The sequence below is a fragment of the Emiliania huxleyi genome, assembly GCF_000372725.1.
Source record: "Emiliania huxleyi CCMP1516 unplaced genomic scaffold EMIHUscaffold_4, whole genome shotgun sequence".
NCBI classification, from domain to species: domain Eukaryota; phylum Haptophyta; order Isochrysidales; family Noelaerhabdaceae; genus Emiliania; species Emiliania huxleyi.
Window position 1 is genome coordinate 1883537 of NW_005198966.1, and position 21801 is coordinate 1905337.

At 64.7% G+C, this 21801-nt stretch overlaps 3 protein-coding genes across 3 annotated transcripts; all 3 read right to left on the minus strand.

Moving 5' to 3' along the window:
• Positions 1-4044: 4044 nt before the first annotated feature.
• On the minus strand, positions 4045-7010 carry EMIHUDRAFT_631970 (hypothetical protein; the record flags this gene model as incomplete). Its single annotated transcript, XM_005770883.1, has 6 exons — positions 6342-7010; positions 5541-6138; positions 5186-5470; positions 4806-5117; positions 4216-4734; positions 4045-4137 (listed from the first exon to the last, which is right to left on the minus strand). Exons 1-6 carry the CDS (start codon positions 6989-6991, stop codon positions 4045-4047), a joined length of 2457 nt encoding a protein of 818 aa, XP_005770940.1. The 5' UTR covers positions 6992-7010.
• A 1461-nt stretch (positions 7011-8471) lies between these two features.
• Positions 8472-9221, minus strand: EMIHUDRAFT_448052 (hypothetical protein; the record flags this gene model as incomplete). Its single annotated transcript, XM_005770783.1, has 3 exons — positions 8472-8707; positions 8898-8981; positions 9104-9221. Coding segments are annotated over 3 exons (419 nt in total), but the record flags the coding sequence as incomplete, so codon positions are not given.
• An 8738-nt stretch (positions 9222-17959) lies between these two features.
• Positions 17960-21005, minus strand: EMIHUDRAFT_461445 (spermidine synthase; the record flags this gene model as incomplete). Its single annotated transcript, XM_005770784.1, has 11 exons — positions 17960-18208; positions 19007-19102; positions 19176-19208; positions 19275-19387; positions 19502-19550; positions 19730-19795; positions 19881-19997; positions 20074-20127; positions 20347-20463; positions 20605-20739; positions 20862-21005. 11 exons carry the CDS (start codon positions 21003-21005, stop codon positions 17960-17962), a joined length of 1173 nt encoding a protein of 390 aa, XP_005770841.1.
• Between the last annotated feature and the right edge of the window lie 796 nt (positions 21006-21801).

A 21801-nucleotide genomic window follows, 5' to 3' on the forward strand; every position in this document is an offset into this window, starting at 1 on the left:
CTGCTTCTGGCATCTCACAAGCGGCTGTACCAGGACGCGCCGCGAGTACGACACAGATCCTGCACCACGCAAGGCGCGCACGCACGCACGCACCCGCACGCACGCGCACGCGCGCTCATCCGCTCAGTCTGCTCCACAGCCTGTCAGCCTGCCTGCACACACAGCTCAGCCCGCGTGCTCCGCACTGCGCCCCTGCCGCCTCGCGCCTGTCTGCACTGCACGAGGCGCGCGCGTGGCACGCTGCGCGCACGCACGCCCGCACGAGCGCGCGTGCGCGCTCATCCTGCTCTCTGCTGCACAGACCGCCAGCCTGCCTGCACACACAGCATACAGCACCATGGGCACGCATACGCCTAACGACGCAGCCCGCACTCCACAACAATAGCCTGCCTCACGCCTCACCACGCCGTCCCGCGCTCACACCGCCAGCAGCCCGATCAGAGAAACTGCAGCGCGCGCCTCTGCCCACGCCTGCAGTTTCTCTGCATTCTGAGACCTTCTCAATCCACCCCGCTGCCGCGCCTCCCCGGGCACACACCGCAGCAATGAAGATGTGAGTCGAAGTCTGGGATATCGACCGAGCCCGAGCCTGCCGCACGCAGTTCTTTTTACTGCCATAAGCACAAAAAGAAAAACACGATGGCGAAAATTTCTTTCCTGCTAAACCGCTATGTGCATAGTGCAACAATACGCTAAGCTGTCACTCCTTTGGAGAAAACGAATCCAGGCATAGTGTGTGTAGCACCGCCGCCAATGACTGCCGGGGCGTCACACTGACAGCGAGAAGGAACTCACCAGTCCGATAAGGATCAACTGGAAAGCTGAACCCTGGGCTTAGACAGAACGGGCGTGGCAGGCTCCAGGGGAGGCCACGCTCTACCCGGGGCGCTAAGGAGGGAAATCGAAACTGTCGGGCGTCCAGCGACAAACAACTCGCGAGGACACACCGCCAATCCCCCCTCCCCGAGGACCGAACCTAGGCACGTAGCGCACGGGTCATCTCGGAGAGAGAAAGGGGAGGGAAGAGGGGGGGGATAAGGGAGCCGAGATACGCGGGAGTACCCTGGGAGTGAGAGCTCTCATTCATGGTCGTGAGACCAGGGGAAGCCACCATGGGGAACGGACACCAAGGCACTAACTTCATCACTCATTCGCCCCGCATTAGGTAGCGACCCCAGGTTAAGAGCTAGGCTTCCCGACAGGGCAGGGAACCCCCAGCGCGCAGGCGGGGCCCACGGTAGCCTCGTGCAGTACGCGATACCGAGAGCTGGGGGAGAGGCGCGCCACGCCAGGGGGGAGAGAATGGAGGGGGGAGACTATGCGTGCCCGTTTTTCTTCAAAAGCAATTTTTTTTCTACATCGCTCTACAACGCACGCAGTTCGTCACGCGGTGGATGTAGAGCTCTACAGCTCTACAGCGCTGTCCAGCTCTACAGCTCTACAGCGCTCTACTTGACCCCAGGCGCAGTTATTGTTATGGTGTTATGGCTCTCGGGGCATAGCAGCCCATAACATGTTATGGGTTGTTATGGGTGTTATGGGGCCTGTTATGGGTGTTATGGGGCCGGCCCCATAACACCCATAACACCCATAACATGTCGGTTATGGGCTGCTATGAGAGAGCCGTCCCGGATCCACGGTGTTATGGCCCGAGACGCAAGCGAGGCCACACCGAACTGCTCGCCGCTGGAATTTTCGCTTCGCGCGCTCGCTGCCGCGCGCGAGTAAATAAAAACGGACACCTCTACTGTGAGATGGGTAAAAAGGAACAGGTCCCGCGCGCGGCTTGCTCGGAATCTCGACGACGGCTAGCCACATGTCCGAGCCGAGGTCGGATGGCCGGGCACACCAAACGGACATGACGCTCTGAAACATCTTCGGCGTGTTGACAAACGTCGCCGACTCGTCCTTCGATCCCTCGGGAAACGCGTAGATTTGCAGGCCGTTTGACGCGTTGATGGCCCACGCCTCTCGAATGTCAGAGCACACAGCGAGTTGTCCGTGTGCTCGTCCTCCGCCGACACATAGTTGAAGCCGGGAACCCTCTTGAAGTCGGAGACGCGCAGGTCAACCGACGAGGGCTTCTGGCTCTTGAACATCTTCATCCGGTAGGCCATGGTTGGCGGGCGCTCCGAAAGAAGAATTTTACAATTTCCGAAAGAAGAATTTACCGGCGAACGCCGGGATACGCGCGGCGTGGCTCCAAAAGAAAAATCCGTGGGACACATAACAGCTGTTATGAGGTTGTTATGCTCGCTGTCATAACAACCAGTGGGATGTGTTATGAGTGTTATGAGGTGTTATGAGGTGTTATGAGGTGTTATGAGCAGCCAGCCATAACACCTGTTATGGCCGCTCCCATAACCTTGACTGGGGTCAACTCTACAAACTCTACATCCTCTACCCTCCCTCAGGCGCCGCGTGGACACGCTCGGAGACGACCAGCTCATCACTGGCTCGTCCGTGTGTGGACCGTCCCCACCGAGTCGGCTGAGGGAGCCTCTGCCACGTGCACACGCACGCTCTCAGGAATCCACACGGGGCTGCTTGTGAGCGGTGTCTGCTTTACAGCCGCCGGCGACGTCGTGTCGGCCTCCAACACGTCGTGGCTGTTCGAATTCTTTTGCGCTGATCTGTGACCTTGTTCTTCACCTTCCTACCTAACCTAACCTAACTGCTGGTGTCTCGTTCGCATACGGTCAACTGAGCCCTGCCAGCCTGACAGCAAACCCCGGACAGCGCCTGGCAGTCAGTGCCCGACAGCCTGACAGCGTTGACAGCACTTTCTCTGACAGCCTGACAGCACGTATCTGACAGCCTGACAGCAGAGTCTGACAGGCGAGGTGCTCCGTCGCTGTCAGGCCCTAACGTGACAGCCTGACAGCTGCCCGACAGCCCGACAGCACACAGTGGCCCTGACAGCAGCGCTGACAGCCCGATAGCAGCACCCAGACCGTACACAGACCCCGTAGAGCCTCTTTCTTGTGCCCCATGAGGGTATAACAAAATTACATGCAAAGACATGTGAGTGTGGTCCATGTAGTCATGGGATGGTCATGGGTCTCCTCCCGCCCCACCTCTCTCTGCAGACCCCTCTCCGTATAGCACCGGCGGCTGTGCTACTACAAATGAAGCTACCAGCTATCCTTCTGGGGCCCTACAGTATGTGCCTACGGCGTCGGGGTGGGGTTGGCCGCCGCCGCCTGTGCCGCCGCCGCGGCCTGCGCCTGCACGCCGCCATCTGCGCTCCCCAGGCGGCCGCCGCCGCCGGGGTGATCACGCCGTAGGAGGGGGGAAGCTGCGTCCTCTTGATAGTGTCATAAGTGTGGCTGGTGAGTGTCAGAGCCTGACAGCACCCCAACAGCACCACCTGACAGCGCCTGTGGCCTGACAGCACCGGCCCTACGTCTGACAGCAGCAGCACACTGACAGCTCTGACAGCTCCGACAGCGTCTGACAGCCGCAACACCGACAGCTCCGACAGCACCCGACAGCACCAGAGCACTTCGCCTGTCAGACAAGCACCCGACAGCACCCGACAGTCAGCACTGACAGCACCTGACAGCTGATCTGACAGAGGCACCTGACAGTGTGCCTGACGACTCACAGTGGACAGTGCCCGACAGCTACCTTCGCGACAGATCACCTGAAACGGCACCTGACAGCCTCGTGCCTGTGCTTACAGCCAGGGCTCAAACCTCAGTCTTCAGTGTCAGACGGTCAAAACCACAAACAAAAACAGATATGAAAAGAACACACCCTCTAGTGTCGAGATATCCGTGCGCATGCGCCATGCCCCCCCCCCCCCCCACATGCCGACATGGCATGCAACATGCATGGACCATGGTGTCTTGAGTTTGCGTTTCACTTTCAGCGGCTTCAAAACAGAAGAGCAGACCTAGCCTGAGAACAGCACACACTATCACGTGTGGTGTCGCCGCAACGCCAGCGGCTAGCGCGCCCGCCTCCCCCCCCGCGTGCCCTCTAGCTTCCCGCCCATCACACACATCGCTCCTCCAAAACACGAAGACTCGGGACACGCGGCTAGTGGATGGCGGCGAGCAGGCTGCGCCGCTCGTTCTCGCAAAAGGCCTCGAGCACGGTGTGCTCGAGCGGCACGCACTCGAGAGAGCGCTCCTGCAGCGGAGCGGAGGGGTTCGACTCGCGGGCAGGCGAGCGGCGAGTGGGGTACGAGGGCGGTCGGCGATGGCGCGCCTGGCACGAGAGGAACGCCTCGTCGAGGAGGGCAAGGAGGGGCTCGCCGTCGGCGGCGGCGGGGAGGACCCAGCGCAGCATCGCCGCGTCGACCTGCATCTGCTGGAAGCCGTGCTTAGAAAAGGTGGCGCACCGCACCTCCTCCACCAGCGTCTTGAGAGTCAGCTTGGCAACGTGGCCGACCATCCCGCCCAGCGTGGGCTCGCGGCCGCGAGCGTTTTTTCCGCCGCCGTCAAAGCCGCCCGCCTCGAACGACACCTTGCGCGCAAAGATGCGCTGCAGGTCCATCTGGATGGACGCCGTCCCGCCCCCGCCGCCCGCCGACGCGGCGAGCTTGACGGCGAGCTGCTGCTCAAGCGGCGTCATCGGGGGGAACGGCCCCTGCGGCAGCATCGGCTTGAGCGGCTCGGAGGGGAAGAGGGAGGCGGCGACGCGCTGCATCGCCCTCAGCTCGGCGACCAGCGTGCGCACCAGCGGCGTCACTCCGTTCGGCGGAGGGCAGTTGAGCCAGTCGGTGGCCTAGCACCATCGGAACTCACTAGAATGATGGCGGCGGAGGAATGAGGAGGGCGGTTGAGCCAGCCGGTCGCCTGCACGCGGCGCGAGAGGTGGCGCGAGAGGGCTTGCGCCTGCATCTCGACGAAACGCTGCAGCAGCGAGTCGGCCGCCGCACGGAAGTCTGCCGTGAGCGCCGCCGAATCGAAGCCGAGTGCGGCGCCCGCGAGGCCCTGCGGCGCAAGCAGCTGCCGCAGCGCCTCTGGCACGTCCGCCACCCCGCCGGCCGCCATCTGCAGGCAGCAGCCCGCGCAGAGCAGCACGGCGCGCGGGGCGCGGCGCGGCGCGAGCGCCTTTGTGAGCATGCAGCGCACCGCCGCGTGCAGGCGCTGCACGAGGTGGAGCGCCTAATTCTCTCAATTCTCTTCCTTCGATTCCTTCGATTCATTCGCAGCCGCTGCACGAGGTGGAGTGCCATCCCGTCCGCACGCGTGCGCAGCTGCTCGCAGAGCGGCGCGAGCAGCGGCGCGACGAGCGAGAGGGCGTCGCGCACGCACAGTGAGGCGGTGCCCCCGACGGCGCGCAGCTCTGCGTGCAGGGAGCCGGAGGGGGCGTCTCCGTCCGGGTCCGGCGACGCCATCTCCTCCACCGCACCGGAGAGGCGGTCGCCGAGCCGCGCCAGCTGCTGCTCGACCGACCGGCGCGCGAGCCCCTCTGCGAGTCGCGTCGCGCGCAGCTGCAGCTTGGCGGCGGGGAGCTCCTAATGTCAACACGTCATCTCACTCATGCGCCAGTATGCACAGCGGCACACCCTTGGCGGCGGAGGTCGCCTCGTGCAGCGGCGCGATGGCGTCGAGCAGCTCGCCACACCCCTCGAGCAGCTCCTCGGACGGGACCGCCTCCTCGCTCATCAGCTGCCGCACCGCCTCGAGCAGCGCGCCGCACACCTCGCCCACGCACTCGGCCAGCATCCCCTCCTTGCGCTCGCGCGAGGCCTCTGCCTCTCCGCCGCCGCCCTCGCCGCCAAACTTGTCGCGCCACGCGGCGACGAGCTCGAGCAGCTGCGGCACCACCAGCGCGCCCAGCTGGCGCGTGTGCTCCGCGGTCACGCTCCGCGTCGGCGCGCGGGCGGGCAACAGCCCCTCGCCGCGCCCGCCCGCGCCGTCGCCCTCTCCAGCCTCCGGCGCCTCCGCGGCGTCGCCCTCGGCGGCGTCGGCAGCGGCGTCGGCGGCGGCGTCGGCGTCGGCGGCGGCATCGGCGCCGACCGCGGGCGTGAAGGCGTTGATGGCGGTGGTGAGTGCCTTGCGCCGCCGCTCGAGGAAGGTCGGGAGGAGGGAGTCCTCTCTGCCGCCGAGGCGGAGGAGGAGCCAGACGGTCTCGCAGAGGGCGTCGGGCGGGAGGGACTCGTCTTCGAGCCGCTCGTGCAGGCTGGGGTAGGAGGCGGGGCCAGGGGCGGCCGCGGGTGAGCGGGTGAGACGGGCGGGGCGAGACGGAGGCGCGCGAGGCGAGGGCGGCGCGACGGGGCGCGGAGAGGGGCGAGGGGCGAGGGGCGCGGAGAGGGGCGAGGGGCGATAGAGGGGCGAGGGGCGCGGAGAGGGGCGACGGCGCGAAGAGGGGCGACGGGGCGCAACCTCGAGGAGAGGCGGGCCATGATCTGCTCGCACTCGGATCGGATGCCGTCGAAGCCGGCCGCGTGCTTGCCCGCCGCCGCCATGATCTTGACCGCCTTTGCGTGGCACCGCACCGCCAGCGCGAGCTCTCCCTCTGCGATGCAGTCTTGCAGCCGCGCGGGGAGGTCCATCAGGAACTGGAGCTTCTTGAGCGTCTTCTTGACCGTGTTGAGCCGCTCGAGCTCGCCGCGCCGCGCGGAGAAGGATGAGGAGACCGCCTCGCTCGCCCGCGAGATGTACCCAAAGTTGTCCTCGAGCGCCTTCATCGCGCCCTCCATCCCGTCGACGCGCTCCTTCATCTCCTGAATCGTATCGGTGGCCGAGATGAACTTGGAGTAGTTTTCGTAGACGAGCATCTGCATGTCGCTGTCGAGCGACTTGATCTCCGACACCATCGAGTTGCCGCGCCCCACCAGCTGCTCGAGGCTCTTGTACTGCAGCAGCGAGCCGACGTACTTTGGCGCGTTGAAGCCGTCCGTGTCGATGTTCATGTCGTCCAAGGGATCCACGGAGGCCTCGGCCGGCGCGCCGCTGGCGTCCGTCGTGCCGCCGTAATAGGAGGTGAGCAGCGAGCCACGCCGCCGGCGCGGCGTCGTCGTGGGCTGCGCCATTATTCTTGTCCCAAGATGGCCGAACTCTGAAATCCTCGTTGCATTGTTGTTTGTTTTAAGGTGGCAGTCCGGGTTTTGCGAGACGGGTGTCGTCTCGCAAGATGGCATCACGCTCGCACCTGCCGACCGCCGCCACGGCGGCGAGACGCCTTATCCGCCACCGCGGCGCCGGCCACAGGCCAGCGCTAGGCAGCTGCCGGCCACACTGGGCCGGATTTGCCGGTACTCGTCGCCGCACACTCCTACGTCCACGCCGCTGTGACGTCTGGCGACGAGGCGCCGGCCGCCAAGCTTCATCGCCAACGTGGTCGCTCGCTGGTCCTCTCGGCTCGGCCACGCGTCGGCCCAGCTCACACGAGCTCCAGACAGCCACCAGTCGCCACGCGCAAAGCGTACGGGTCGCCGGCTCCCTGTTGTGCTCTCACGCTGGCCGGCGTAAAACTGTACTGGCAGTTGTCATGCCGTACCCGTCGCGTTTCGAAAGGGAGCCCTCAATCGACGCGTCTACACGCACCGTGCCACCGCTCTCCACAACTGCTACCGTGGACATCAAGCTCCTCGACTCGATCTGCGGCTACGACGGCGCTCTAGCTGCTGGCTCTCGCGGGTGTCTGGCGACCCGCTCAGGCTTGCGAAACGGCCGGCCGCGGCGACGTGTTTCGAGCTCGCTGGCCTTCTCCGCGCGGCTGGGCCCGCCCCTAGTCGGGGCCGACCCGCCCAGTCACTGGGCAGCGCGTGCGCCGGCGTTCTGGACGACGGTGTGCCGATGCATCCGGGAGGCTCCGCGGGGCTGCTCTAGCAGCCTCGGGAGGGTCGAAAATCGAAGCCGGAGCGGCGGACCACGGAAGCTCCACGGGCGGTGAGGCGGGCTGTGGTTGGCCCCCCCTGACCGGGCGAGGGAGTGGCGCCCCGGGAGTGCCGCTCCGGCGACGTCTGTGGCCTCCACGGTACCGTGACCGCGGTGCTCGCTCTCGCGGCCGTCTCACGACCCGCTCGAGACGAAAACCGGAGCGGACGGTGCGACGAACCGCGAGTGGGATGGTCTTCTCCGCGCGGCTGGGCCCGCCCCTAGTCGGGGCCGATCCGCCCGGTCGCTGGGCGGCGCGTGCGCCGTCGTCCTGGACGACGGTGTGCCGATGCATCCGGGAGGCTCCGCGGGGCTGCTCCGCGCAGCCCCCGGAGGGTCGAAAGTCGAAGCCGGACCGGCGGACCACAGAGGCTCCACGGACGGTGAGGCGGGCTGTGGTTGGCCCCGCCTGACCGGGCGAGGGAGTGGCGCCCCGGGAGTGCCGCTCCGGCGACGTCGGTGGCCGCCACGGCACCGTGACCGCGCCGGCCTCGCTCGGGAGGCTCTTTCGGAGCCCTCGGCCTCCGAATCCGTCGCGTTGCTGCGCCTGGACGGCTTCGATGCTCGCCAAACCCGTCGGCACCGTTCATATACACATGAATTGTGAGTGAATGCGCATTTTTCTGGCATTTAACTGAAATGTGCCGAAATGTTAGTTTCGATCTAGTCCTCGCGGACACAAAACAGAGGCCTCGTAGCACGGAGAAGCGACTAAGAGTCGCCGACGTGCGAGTAAAATGCCAGAAAAATGTGTTCGGAATAACAATTGATCCCGTCGACAAGGCGCCCCAATCGCGGAGGTCTGGCGCGGTCGTGGAGGCGAGCATCGACGCCTCGACGGTTGCTCTTCAGAGGCCGAAAACAGGCGCCTGAAAAAGGAGAGAACGCGAGACTGATCACGCGCGCGGAAAAGCCCGAGGGGCGAATCTAAAGTGCCGAGGCGCTTGCTAATCACCCCAGCTAGGGCCACGGAGGCGCTCGCGGCAGGTCTCCGCGCGCGCGCTGGCCGGTGGCAGCTGATCTCGGGCGGCGGGCGGCGGGAATGGGCTCGGGCGGCACCTTTTGCCCTCAAAAGTCGTTCGAGAGTACCGGGTCGCGGCGGGAACGCGCCCATCCGCTCGATGGGTGTCAGGAGTCGATCGCCTGCGCCAGGAGCGAGCACGGGAGTCGTCGCGATGGGAGTCGTAGCGGCGTGGCGCTGGGCTTCGAGAGAGCGACGTGGGCGCGGCGGCGCGGGCGGCCGGTGGGGCGCGTGAGGTCCGCACCTTCGCGACGGGCAGGCTCGATACGGCCGCTGGCCGGGGCGGCCGCTCGACCGGCCGCCGCGGTCGTTCCGGCGGCGGCGTCGGCGTCGGCGTCGCGAGCGAACTGGCTCGCATTCGACGAGCGACCCTCTTCACAGAACCCGGACTGCCACCTTAACACTGACCCTCCCTCCCTTGGGTTGTGTGTTTTCTTTCTTTCTTTCTTTAACACTGACCCTCTGTGTTCGTGTGCGTCGCCCATCTCTCCCTGGAGATGACTGCTCTATTTATTTATTTATTAACCCTTTTACGTACACATTTCGAGCGAGTGAAAACCAACTCCTGAGCACGGCGCCGCAGGCGCCTGTTGATAGGTCCAGGTGATAGCCCTGGATGGGCAATGCATTCGCCTACTTGGGCCTCAGATCGCCCGACCGCGTCCCGGTGCTCTGTGGTCGGATTTGTGACGCCGCCGCACCGCGCCGCGGCCGGGGGCCCGCCGGAGGACGAGGATGGCCGTGACGGACCGGGACGAGCTCTGGGAGGTTCAGTGTCAGTGAGTATATTGTAGAGGCCACCCAGGTGCTCAATATCTTGACTGAGAGCTAAGCCAGGGGAGGCGATGCCGGGGCCGTACAGCAGCTTGATGGTGCTTCGCCGGCGTAGAAGCGGCCGCGGAGGGCTCCGGGTGCCTGAAAAAGACGGATTTACGTGGGCTGTGGGAGATTTACTGTCGACTCAAACGACACTGTGGCGTAATCCTCTCATACATGGCTAAATATTTACCGATCCGTTTTAAAGTTCCACCGCTACGACTGGAGATATATCGAGATTTGGTCCTCAGGACCCTTATGAAGCAAAAGGGTTAAGGTTTGTTTTTAGGTTTGTTGTTGGCAAGTCAAGACACAGAGCTCACACAGAATCACAGCGGGAGGAAAGCGGCGAGTCGCAATTCCTGGGGTCCTTGTGGTTGGTCGCTTTGTGTATCTCGAGACCTCGAGAGAAGGCCGCCCGCAGGCTGAGGGCCCAAGTCAAGAATTGGCTTTCTTTTGGCGGGCAATCCTTGTGGCGGGCCACCCTGTCCAGAAAGGCATGGATGCCAATCTGGCTGGGTGGGGTCTCTCGACCGAGTCTATGATCCCTGGCCGCCTCCCGGTGGTGGCAAGGTTGTAAAACCGAGCAACGGAGATGGTGCGGGAGAGTACGGTTGTTCCAGGGGGTCACGACACGCACCGACCCTTCACGAACCGAAAGGCTGCACCGGGGAGGGCACAGTAATCCGGCACGTGTTGGGCGCCCCATTCCGTTTGGCGGCTAGGTCGGCTCAGGGCCCCGTCCACTTCCCTCCCAATTGGCGCGTGATGATGAGGAGATGCCACCCAGGCCAGCCAGGGCAGGGGCGGAGGGCGAGGGCGGAGGGCGGGATGGGCGCCAAGCGGGAGGGAGCGGACGGGGAGGGGCACAGATGGGGGATGGCGAGGGCGGAGGGGCGGGAAGGGGGGAGGGCGGCGGGAGGGCGGAAGTCGGCATGGGCGGGCGGTGGGTGGTTCGGTAGGGCGGGGGGGAGGGCGAGGGGTGGAGTAGGGGGGCGGTGGGGGCGAGGGGCGGCGAAGGAGAGGGTTGCGGCGGGAAAGGCAGCGTGGAGGCTGGCGGAGGTGTGGGGGAGGTGGAGGGCGGCGGCGGCGTGGGCGAGGTGGAGGGCGGCGGCGGCGTGAGTGACGGCGGCGGCGTGAGTGACGGCGGCGGCAGTGTGGAGGAGGTGGGGGGGAGGGCGGTAGCGAGCGGGTGGCGAGGGCAACGGCGGAGCCGCGGGTGGTGGCGACAGGCGGGTGGCGAGGGTGGGGGAGGAGAGTGGCGGCGGTGTGAAGGATGACTGGGGCAAACAGGGAAACGGAAGCGGTAGGATGGAGTGGCGCGGCGGGGAGGCGGTGGCACCTTGTTTGGGGTCGAATATTGGCAAGGAATCATTGATGCTGCAGCGAAGCATCGAGGTTTGCGCGCGTCCGTTCGTGGACAGTCAGGGTAACAGCCGACCGCGGCACACGAGCTTGAGGCGCCGCGCCTCGTCCTCGATGCGCACCGCTGCCAAGGAGGCGTTGCTCGAGTCGGGGAAGCTTTCCATCTCGGCGCCGGCGCAGCCGTCCTGTGGAGACCGACTGCGATACCGCGCCGCTGCAAGTGTGAAGCGGGCTGCCAATGATGTGGGGGGGCTGCTTGTGGGCTCGCTGATATTCGTCGTCTCGCGCGTGTGGAGTGATGCTCTCAAGGGCTTCATCTTGAGGTTCTCTTCGCCCTGGTTCTACGATGACATCGATCTGCCCGCAGTACAGCACCCGGCCACCTCGCACCAGTGGCTGCTGCTCGTGCTCTGCCTGGTGCCGGTGGGCGGCCTCTTCAAGCACCTAGCCGAGGATTACATCGAGCGGGCTCAGCGGGCGGGGCGCAAGCCCGTGCGCGGCGTAGAGCTGGTGCCCACGGTGATGAATTACATAGTCGGCTGGAATGCGGCATACGGAGCGCTCGCCTTCTTGGTGGAGCAGAGGGAGGCGGGCTGCAGAACCACGGGCTGCGTCGGACTGAATGTGACACACACGTTGGTCTGGACGGGCGCCACGGCAGTCTTCATCGCCTTCGTCAAGCCGTATGCGCTCGAGATAGAGTGGGGGTCCGGCGCGTTGATCGACTGGATGGAGGATTACTGCGAGGACTTCCTGGCGCTCGTCATCCGCGCGCTCTCCATCGTGGTGGTGTGGGGATGCCTCCCCGCCAGCCCCACGCAGGACAGCGGACGAGACTAGCACCTCACACCACCGTGCGCCGCGCAGATGTTCCTTTGGGACGAGACGGCCTACGACTGGTTCTTCAGCAGCGATTGCGCCGGCGTGCCTGGCGAGAGCTTGGACCCCGCTTTCACCGCCCGGATGACCTTCGCCTACATGCTTTCGGTCAGCTTCGGAGGCGCGCTCATCTCGACCAAGCTCGCGCAGATGGAGATCTACCTCGCGAAGATCGCTGACGGCGAACCGAAGGGCCTCTCCTCCGTCGCCATCGAGCTCTCCAACCTAATCCAGATGATGCTCTCTTGGGTGAGCGGCAACTCGGTGATCTACATGCTGTACGAGTGGTTCCCGGTGCTGAACGCGGGCCCGAAGGTGCCTGAGAGTCTCCTGCACATCCTGGCGATCACGTTGTTCACCTTCTTGCTGTCATGCCTGTGGCTGATTGCAAACGCGGGCACGGTGGCCGAGAGCCTCGACGGAGACCGCACCGCCGTGGAACGCTACTTCATAACCAACGCCATGGCCTTTTTTAATGGGTGGAACCTCTACTTGCTTGGCAAGCTCGCGCTTTGCAAGCTGATTATTGCAATGAAGGGGCCGTTCAAGGAATGGATAGACGGGACGGCGGGTGACGTCTTCCGCCTCACCGAAGTGGGAGAGGACAAGTTCACCGCCGCCCTCTTTATCGTGGTCGTGCTGCCTGCTGCGACCGTCATCGTCGTCGAGCTGACGTTTGTCCTCACCGACTGCTACAGCGCGCTCGCAGACCTCGGCGAGGACGAGCGGGAAAGGATGCAAAGTATGGCGTCGGGGAACGAGGCCTTCGGCAACTTCTCCGATTCACCGCAGCTTCGAGCCGCCCAAACGATGGCGGCGCGGGTCATGCAGCGATCGCCCATGGCCAGAAAAGTCCGCCGGTCCCGGTCGCGACTGACCTCCGAGGAGTCCGCCAAGATGTTCTTTTCGAAGCCAGGGGCCTTGCATCGCTCTTCTTCCTCCTCCTCCTCGCTGACTCTAACCCCCGCGGCCAAGGATGACGCGGTGATATACTGACCTCAGGTTTGGGTTCTACAGACGCGCCCGAGAATGTGTGAGGGCGCCGACCGCCGCCCTGTTCCGCCCTGAAATACGTCGACTCGGTGTCTCCAGCGCGTCGGGGGTGAGCGACTGTTGGTTTGTCCGTGCAGCTGTGCCAACAGAATGCTCCCCCCCCCCCCTGCCCGCGCGCGCCTTGCTCTTGTGTGTGTGACCGTTTGTGGGCTCTTCACGTTGTGATATTGTGTCTTTTTGTATTCGTTGTGTGTGCAGTGTGTGTGTGTGCGCGGTGTTGATGATGTGTCATGTGCGATGTCATTTTGACCATTCCTTGAGCGAGCCGGTGGTGACAGCTGACAGCGGACACGAGGAGTGGGCCGACTGCACGCTAAAGGCTACACACTCGCACACCACTTGCAGAGTGGCTCTCCCAGGCGCTCACCCCACGGCAGAGGCACGCCAGCCCCGGGCAGCCGGCCGTCGCTCGCCTAAGCGCCTAAGCGGCCTCGAGCGGGGGGTGCTTAGGGTGCTTAGGCGCTTAGGCAGCCCTTGCGAGCGTGGCGGCGTCGTAAATACAAGTGACTCCGATGACACTGACAATGCTACTGCTAGTGTCATCGCTCAGAGAGAGCAGTCTGACGCACGTCGTGACTGTCTACCACTGGCCCTGGTCGCACACTGCCACTGAGCTGCGCTGGTGCGGAAACTCAGCATCAGGTCGAGAGTCGAGGAAGGGGAAGGTCGAGTCGAGGAAGAGAACACAATCAGGGGCGGGGCCGGTAGACCGGTCCGCAGCGCCATATACGTGGCAAAGGACGCGAAAAGTGCCCACTGAAGCTTCTGCACCTTGACTTCAGGTTGAGCTGTGATGATGCCCACAGCACCAGCAGCAAAGGCGGGCGGGCCGACCCCGCGGCCATCGCCGCCGTCGCCGCCGCCCCCTCCGCCGCCGCCGCCACCTTGGGCTACATCGCCCGCGCCGCCGTTGCACACCGGCTCTCGTGCTCATTCAACGGCGCCTCGAGTTGCAGGCCGGCGGCGCTGACGTTGTCGTGGTCGGGCTGCCCAACGTCGGCGCGGGAGGGAGGGGGCAAAGAGGTTATGGAGAGCGCGAGAGCGAGCGCCAAGAGAGCCCAGATTCTGAGCAGCAGCCCGCCTGGTCATGGGCCACTTGCCTACGTGCGTCCAGCTTCCACTATAGGACGAACGCCGAAGTTTGCTCTCCGACGCCGTGCCGAGCGAAACCTTTTCCTTCGAAGCCCGGCGACGTAGCCGGGCGAGCGGAATAGGGCAGCCCTAGAGAGCACCTTGAGGCCGTTCAATAGAGCCCGTGTTATAGTCGAGGGTCGATCGCCGGCCGGCGCAGTGCTGCTCTGACCGCTCCGCCGGGCCGCCTCCGGGCCACCGCCGCGGAGACGTGCACATAGGCAAGTTGGTATTTTCATATATGAACTTCAAAATAACATTGGCTAATCTAATCCTACTCATCGCAACTCGCCAGGAACACCCCCACACTATAGGGTCATTGTGTAGCCCTGCTTAGAAGGAAAAGGTTTACTGCAAGGTCCGTATGGCTCACCGTGTAGTCGGCCAGTGATTCTGAGATCAGGTTAGGCGAGTGGCAGACATTTCAAAAAATGGGCGCCGCAGGCGCCCCGGCGCTCTGCGTGCCCACGATGGTTGGGCGCGCAGCGAGGAAAATTTTGCGCTCGACAGCCTTTTCTAATAGGAAAATGGCCTCTCCTCGGCGCCATACCGCTTGTCGGCGCACAGCGGAGTTCGCAAGCCGGACCTGCTGCCTTCCCTTCTACGTACACTTTCAGAATGGAGGCTCAAACGCAGCGCAGGGGCCAGGGCTCAGCTAGCTGTGCTCAGACCAAGTCGATTTGTACCAAAGTTGGTAGACAGTGCCAAAACCACGGAATGGCTGTTAAATTCGCGCACCTGGTGTCCGCACTGCCGCATGGTGCGAGCCGCCACTCATGAGAAGGTCTCCGCTGCGATGCTTTTGCTGCCTGTGTCAATGCAGCAACCCATCGAGCGCGTCACTATATGACCTGACCCCTCCCTCTGACTGATCACCGACGTCGCCAACGGCAAGCCTGCGTCCGTGTTGCATATGCTCTCCAGTCAGGTTCGCATTGCGGTGAGATGCCAATTCGAGCCACTCGAGCAATCATGCACAATCAATGAGCCGAAGAGCTGAGACGCAGATTCTTTGCAACCAGGTCACCAGGCAGCTTGAGCCGTTTGACCAGCGCCTCGAACGCATCTCTGTCGGGATGCGGTAGGCGATGCGATCGGGCGAGACAAGGACCTGCATCGACGCCTGCGCCGGCATACATTGGCGCTCAGCGGGGCGGCTTTCCGAGCGCATTGCCAGCGCGGCGGCGGCCAGAGGGCTTCTGTGTGCCGACACCGCGGAGCGGGCGCACCGAGGAGAGGCCGAGGCTCAGCATCGCGGCCAGCCACAGCATTGAGGGCGGCAGAGGGCCGCAGCACGCTCGCAGGCAGCCGGCTGCTTCGAGCGGGCGCCCCCAGCTTCGAGCGGGCGCCCCCAGCTTCGAGCGGGCGCCCGGGACTGAGTTCCCCGCTTCGAGCGGGCAGATGCGGCCGGGGATTCGCTTTCTGCCTCCAAAGGGGAAACGACACCTGATCTCAGAATCACTCCGAGGTGTCTGTTTTTATAAAACCCGACTGACACTGAGAGGAAGAGAGAAATGATTGTGTGGAGTGTATTTCCGTTCACGCTGTTACACACATTTTTCGTGTTCAGACAGTGATATAACATATGTCCCGAGCAGCGAGCAGCTTTGCCGCCGGCTTTGTTTGTGGAAACGAGCAAGTGCGGCTCGTACGTCGTGCCCCGGGCGCTTCGGCCCCTGGCCTCCAGAGTCATGCGTGTACTGTCAGAGGACGCCCACCCAGCCCTGTCGCTCGCTGCGCGCCGCGCGGCCAGCTCAGAGCGCATCGGCGTCGATCTCGAGCGCGTCCATGTGCGTCACGCCGTCGAAGAGGTCGCGCAGCAGCTGCGCCGGCACCTCGATGTCGGCCTCGGTCGAGCTGCGCTTCTTGCGCCTGGGGTGGCCGCAGACGGCGAGGTAGAAGGAGGCGACCGCCGCGCCGCCGCGCTTGACGTCGATTGGCGTCCGTCGAGTAAACTGTCGCAATTCATCGACGGCGGCGCGAAGACGGTCCCAGCACTTGTCAGCCCAGGGTCAATACTCTCTCGCCGCGTCTCTCTGCCTCTGAGTCATGCCAACCGCCGCGCCCCTCGCCTCCGAGTCGTGTCTGTACTGTCAGCGGGCGTGCGCACGCGCTCGCGCCGCGCCCGCCCGGCTCTCCCTCGCTCGCTCCGCGCTCCGCCGCGCGGCCGCAAGCGCGCTCTCAGAGCGCGTAGGCGTCGATCTCGAGCGCGGCCATGTGAGTCACGCCGTCGAAGAGGTCGCGCAGGAGCTGCGCCGGCACCTCGATGTCGGCGTCCGTGTCCGCGCGCCCCCTGCCGCCCGGGTGACCGAAGACGGCGAGGTAGAAGGAGGCGACCACCGCGCCGCCGCGCTTGACGTCGACGCGGCGGATGTTGCGGCCGTCAGAGGTCTCGGTGAGCATGCGCATGCAGCTGGTGAAACCGTTGTCGCGCGGCGTGCAGAGCACGCCCTCGTACGCGCCACCCTTCTCAAAGTGCGCATTGCCCAGGTGGTTATGCGCCATCAGGCGCGACGGCTCGAGGTGCAGCTGCACGAGCAGGTCTGGGAGGCGGCCGAGCCAGAGCACGCGCAGCCACGGGCCCGCCGCCTTGGCGGCAGCCTCCGCCTGCGTGCGGCGGAGCAGGATGCGCGCGTCGCGCCGGAGCGACTCCTCGTCCCACTCGTCCGTGCTCGATACGTCGCTCTGGTCCCAGCCGCGCATCAGCTCTCTCGCCTCGTCGCCGTCGATGCCCCAGGCCTCCTTGCAGGCATGCTCCAGCGAGCGCCACCCCAGAAACGCTGCGGGGTCACTGACGGGCGCGCCGTTAGCAAGGCGCTTCCGGATGTTCTTGCATGCAGAGCTCGAGCGCCTCCTGCTGCTTGGCATCGGCCGCACCCGCCGCGGGCGCCGGCGCGGACGACGAGGAGGCGGCCGACGCGCGTCCTACCATATCTCGGCACTACACGGCGCCTCCTACCGACTGGGGTGTGAAATTGGGTGCCGCGACCGAAAAATCGGGCCCGCTCACGCATCGATATACGAGGCACATATCCACACTAGGACCTGGCGCATAAGATACATGCGGCTCTACACGCTCGTGCATGATGCGGATTCGCATTTCAACCCCCAGATCTCACGTGTACGTGACCCAACGCCAGTCCACACAGCGCAAGATGTACCCGGCTCGTGCGAGCCGTGCGTAATCTGTACTGGCGGCGGCTCTGGCGGCGGCGCCGAAGTACGTGCGGCCGGGCCCATCGCTCAGGCAATCACGACGATTACGCAGCTGCGTGCCAAAATAAATAAATAAAACGATCACGCCAAATTTACCCTATACAACATGTACAAAGGCGGTCGCACATCACGATTCACGCGACTCACAGGCAAGGCGCGGGCGACGGCTTCCTCAGAAGCCGTCGCCCCCACCACAGGAGCTGTTTTAGAATCCCCCCATGACAATCCGGCGGATCTGCAAATCTAAAGGAACACAGTCAGACCAACGACTGGGACACCAGCGCGGTATCGTAATTCGCGCGCGCGCCGGTGCTGTGATCCTGATGAGAGGGGTGTCTGTGATCCTGAGAGAGGCTTCTCTGCTCCTCGCGGCTGCTCGGGCTGTGGTGCCTTGGCGCAACAATTAACGCTGATTTCTTTTTTACGATCAAGGTCGTGTGTGTGTGTGTGTGTGTGTGTGTGTGTGTGTGTGTGTGTGTGTGTGTGTGTGTGTGTGTGTGTGTGTGTGTGTGTGTGTGTGTGTGTGTGTGTCGCTCGAGCCGTCTCCTGTCTCGAGGCTCTTCCGGCGGCTGCGTGAGCCTGGCGTGTCCGCCATCGGCGGTTCTGACACACTGGTTTATGCAAAAGAAAAACGCGCGCGCTACGTGATCGTGAAGTCAGCAGCCGCTTGCCGCGGCCTCTGGTAGAAGCCTGCGTCGAGCAGCCCGATGAAGCCGGCCAGCGCGCCCCAGTGGTAGAAGCGCATCCCCGTGCACTCGGTGGCGTTGCGCCACGGCGAGAAGTTCTCGCACACATGCCGGTGGGCGCGCCACTGCGTCAGGAAGAGCGCGCCCATCTGCTTGCACAGCGCCGCGCGCGCCGTCGTCACCAGCGGCACGTTGACATACGCCTCGCGCGACCAGTACGTGAGGTTACCCGAGATTACCCGAGATTACACCCGAGACTACACCCGAGACTACCCGAGACTACGCCGAGAAAAACACGGCTCACGGGGCTCGAGCGAAACCGAAAGGCCGAAAGCAAAAATATGTCCACGAATCTGTCGCGGCACGCGGCGAGTTTGCGTCGGCTTCTATCATAAGTAAGTCGTACTAGTAACGTAAAAGAGGCAAACTCTTCCTCTGGTGGAGAAGGGTTTGCAGCGCTCTGCCGCTTCTCTACACTCGAAAACTCCGTCAGCTGCCATTGTATCCGCTGTGTGTGGTGGACTATCTTGTTCACGGGGCCCCGTGAGAGCTGCGTGGGCAGTAATCCTCCATCCAGTCGATCAACGCGCCGGACCCCCACTCTATATCTCGAGCGCATACGGCTTGACGAAGGCGATGAAGACTGCCGCGGCGCCCGTCCAGACCAACGTGTGTGTCACATTCAGTCCGACGCAGCCCGTGCGCCGTGGTTCTGCAGCCCGCCTCGCTCCCTCCTATATAAAAGTTTTGGAAAGAGACAACACGCCGCGCACATTTGACAAAACGAAAACAAAAGTCTGCCGAGATGTGTCGTTCGGGTTTGATGCGCGGGGGCATGGCGCGGTGCACATTTCACAGCCCCCCGCCCCCCTCTATAATAGCGCGTTGGATCCCCACAACACGCGCGCGACGGGCGACTCATGTGCGTGCGCATCGCGCTCACGAATGCTGTCGCCCTAGCGCCTCCCCAGCGCCGTCGCGGCGACAGCGCCCACAAGGACCCCGACAGCGGCCAGCGCGAGGCTGGAGCGAGTGAGGAGCGGCGGCGCGCCAGAAGTGCACGCGTAAGGCATCGGCGGCTTGCGCACCGCGGCAACCTGCGGCATCGGTACGGCACGGGCGTCGGAGGGTGTAACCGGGGAGGGTCCGCAGTGCTAAGCCGAGGCGCGCCGTCTCCTCGGCGAAGCGCGGCAGGATGAAGGCCTAGAGACAGCCGCGGCGGCGGTCAGGCCTGCGGCGGGCGTGCGACCCGCGCGGAGCCAGAGCGACCGCGGCGTGCGCGGCGGGCGAGTAGTACTTGAGCTGCGCCTGCATCTCGGGGGTCGGCTCGCGCAACGGCCTGCGCAGCACGGCCCCGGCCGCCGTCGAGCAGAGCAGAAATCCTGTCGCGGGAGCGAGGGAGGGGCTGTCCGCGGCGAGAGCGTACGGCGGACAGAGCCGGGAGGGAGGGAGCGGCGTCCGGGAGAGGGGGGGGGTGGGGGCGAGGGGGCGCGAGCCGATTTGGCCGGAGGGGTAGGTGGGGATGGTGGTGTAGGCGTAGTCGACCTGCCGAGGGTGGGTGGGCCGGGGCTTGGGGTGGCGACACCAGGGCGGGACACAACGATGCAGGCGGAAGGAGCCGGCCGAAACGGGGCAGGGCCGAGAGGGGAGGATTGCGTGTGTTGAGCAGTGAGCTCGGTGGAGCGGCAGGGGGGGATCTCGGGCGCGTCTCGGCTACGTCTCGCCGAGGGGAAGATCTCGTGGCAGGAGCGGAGGCAGTCGGCGATGAGCGGCAGGTGCAGCCAGATGCACTCGCCTGCCGGGGCGGAGGAGCGGAGGGGGTGGGGGGCGGCTGGGGCGCGGCGCGGGAGGGATGCTCGTGCGGCGGGGCGGGCCCTCGCCCTGGTTGCACATGATCGCGCCCGGCCGCATAGCTTTGCGGAGGCAGCTGTAGAAGGAGGAGGTGAAGAGCGTCTCTGCCGGGCCGATCGGGTCGGACGAGTCGACGATCACCTCGCGCGCAGCGGGCAGGAGGGTTGTGGGGGAGAGAGGGCGGAGGAGGTCGCAGGGCCCAAGCCGCCCCTCTCACCAGGTCGTACGCGTCGCACTTGTCTTTGACGTACTCGGCCGCGTCGGCGTGCACCTGGGACGGCAGCGTGTCGAGGCGGCGTTGCTGCGCCGGTGCGGTGTGTTGTGTCGAGGACGGTGCTGCGGTGGGGAGGCGGCGACACGCGGGGGCGGCGGTGGCGCGGGTCCGCCTCTGCGGCTTGTGGGGTCGGCGTGTGCTGCTTGGGAGGTGCTGCTCGGGAGGTGCTGCTTGGGAGGTGCTGCTTGGGAGGGGCGAGCGGTGCGCCAGCGTCACGCGCGGGTCGTCGAAGGCGGTGGCGGTCGAGTGCGAGAGGTACTTCTTGGCGACATCGCAGACCAGCTCGTCGATCTCGCACATCGTGACGCTCGCGACGTCCGGGTGGCGGCAGACCTGCGTGATTGTGGCATCAGTAGGGCGTGTCAGTGGGGCATGGCCGGCCGGCGGTAGGGAGGCTGGTAGGTGGCGGCTGCTCATATACATGCAGCGCGAGGGAGAGGAGAGGCAAGAGGCGAGGAGGGCCTCGCGAAGGACCCCGCCGTCGCCGCCGCCGACGATGAGGACCGACTGCGGGTTGGGGTGCGAGTGGAGCGGCAGCTGCGCGATCATCTCCTGGTACGCGTGCTCGTCGCGCTCGGTGAGCTGAATGACGCCGTCGAGCACGAGCACCTGCACGGGCGTCCGCAGCAGCGACTGACCGGCGAGGGCGTCGACGGACCACACCGTGACAGTGCAGCCGCAGCGCCGTCGGTGTGCGGGCGCGGCGGGCGCAGCCGTGTGAATGGCGGCACCGTTCCGTACGTCGACGACCGGAAGACGAGAATGTCCTGAAACTTGGAGCGGCCTTCGAAGAGGACTTCCTCCACCTTGAGCGACATGGCCTGCCCAGGCCACATGACCTCGTTCTCGGTGAACCAGTTGTCTCGCACCGCCATCTATCACGATGCCAGCACCGTGTCGATTTCTGGCGCATTGGCGATTCACGCCTGAAGTCGCTCGCATTAAGGCCGCCGCTACTGTGTGGTCGCTGATACTGAGGTCGCTGCCACTGTGAGGCCGCTGATACTGAGGGTCGCGGGTACCTACCTCTTGGTGGGTGGGGGAAGGTCGCGGTCCGTCCTCTCCACCCAGCGCGCCCAGTTTCTTTGTTTTCTAGTCCGTGCGTCGCACACCTTTGCCCTTAACACCTCACTACAATACTACAACACCCGGCCTCCCTCTTATTTCGACCACAAGAGCGCAACTTTACCATCACACGCATCAGAGACGACGTGTTGCCAATAGGCAATAGCTCCCTAAGTGGTGCCCCGGCCGCGCGGGCAATACTATGTTACTTCTGCGTGCGCCTTCCGCGCGCTCTGTCCATGATGCTCCCCGCTCAATTTCGTCGGCTGTCAAACCGAGTTCGCGCGGCCCAGCCGATTCGCCCCTCCCCACGGATCGCCCGTGCCGTGCCCCTCTCGATCCCACTGGATCTTCCACCCCCCCCCCCCCCGCCCACTACTCCAGCTCAAGCCGTCTTGAATGAGGCCTCGAAGAATTCGTCCCAGTTCACCTGCCAGTGGCACGGGCGCGTGGGCGTCACGACAAGCGTCCGCTCCTCGGGCGTGAGCCCAGCCGGCCCTTCCCGACGATCAGGTGTCGGAGACCAGCCAACCCCAGGGGGGAGTGGATCGTCTAGAATTCTAAGGAGGATCGAGAGCGAGGAAGGGAGTTTGGTGTGCCCGGTTT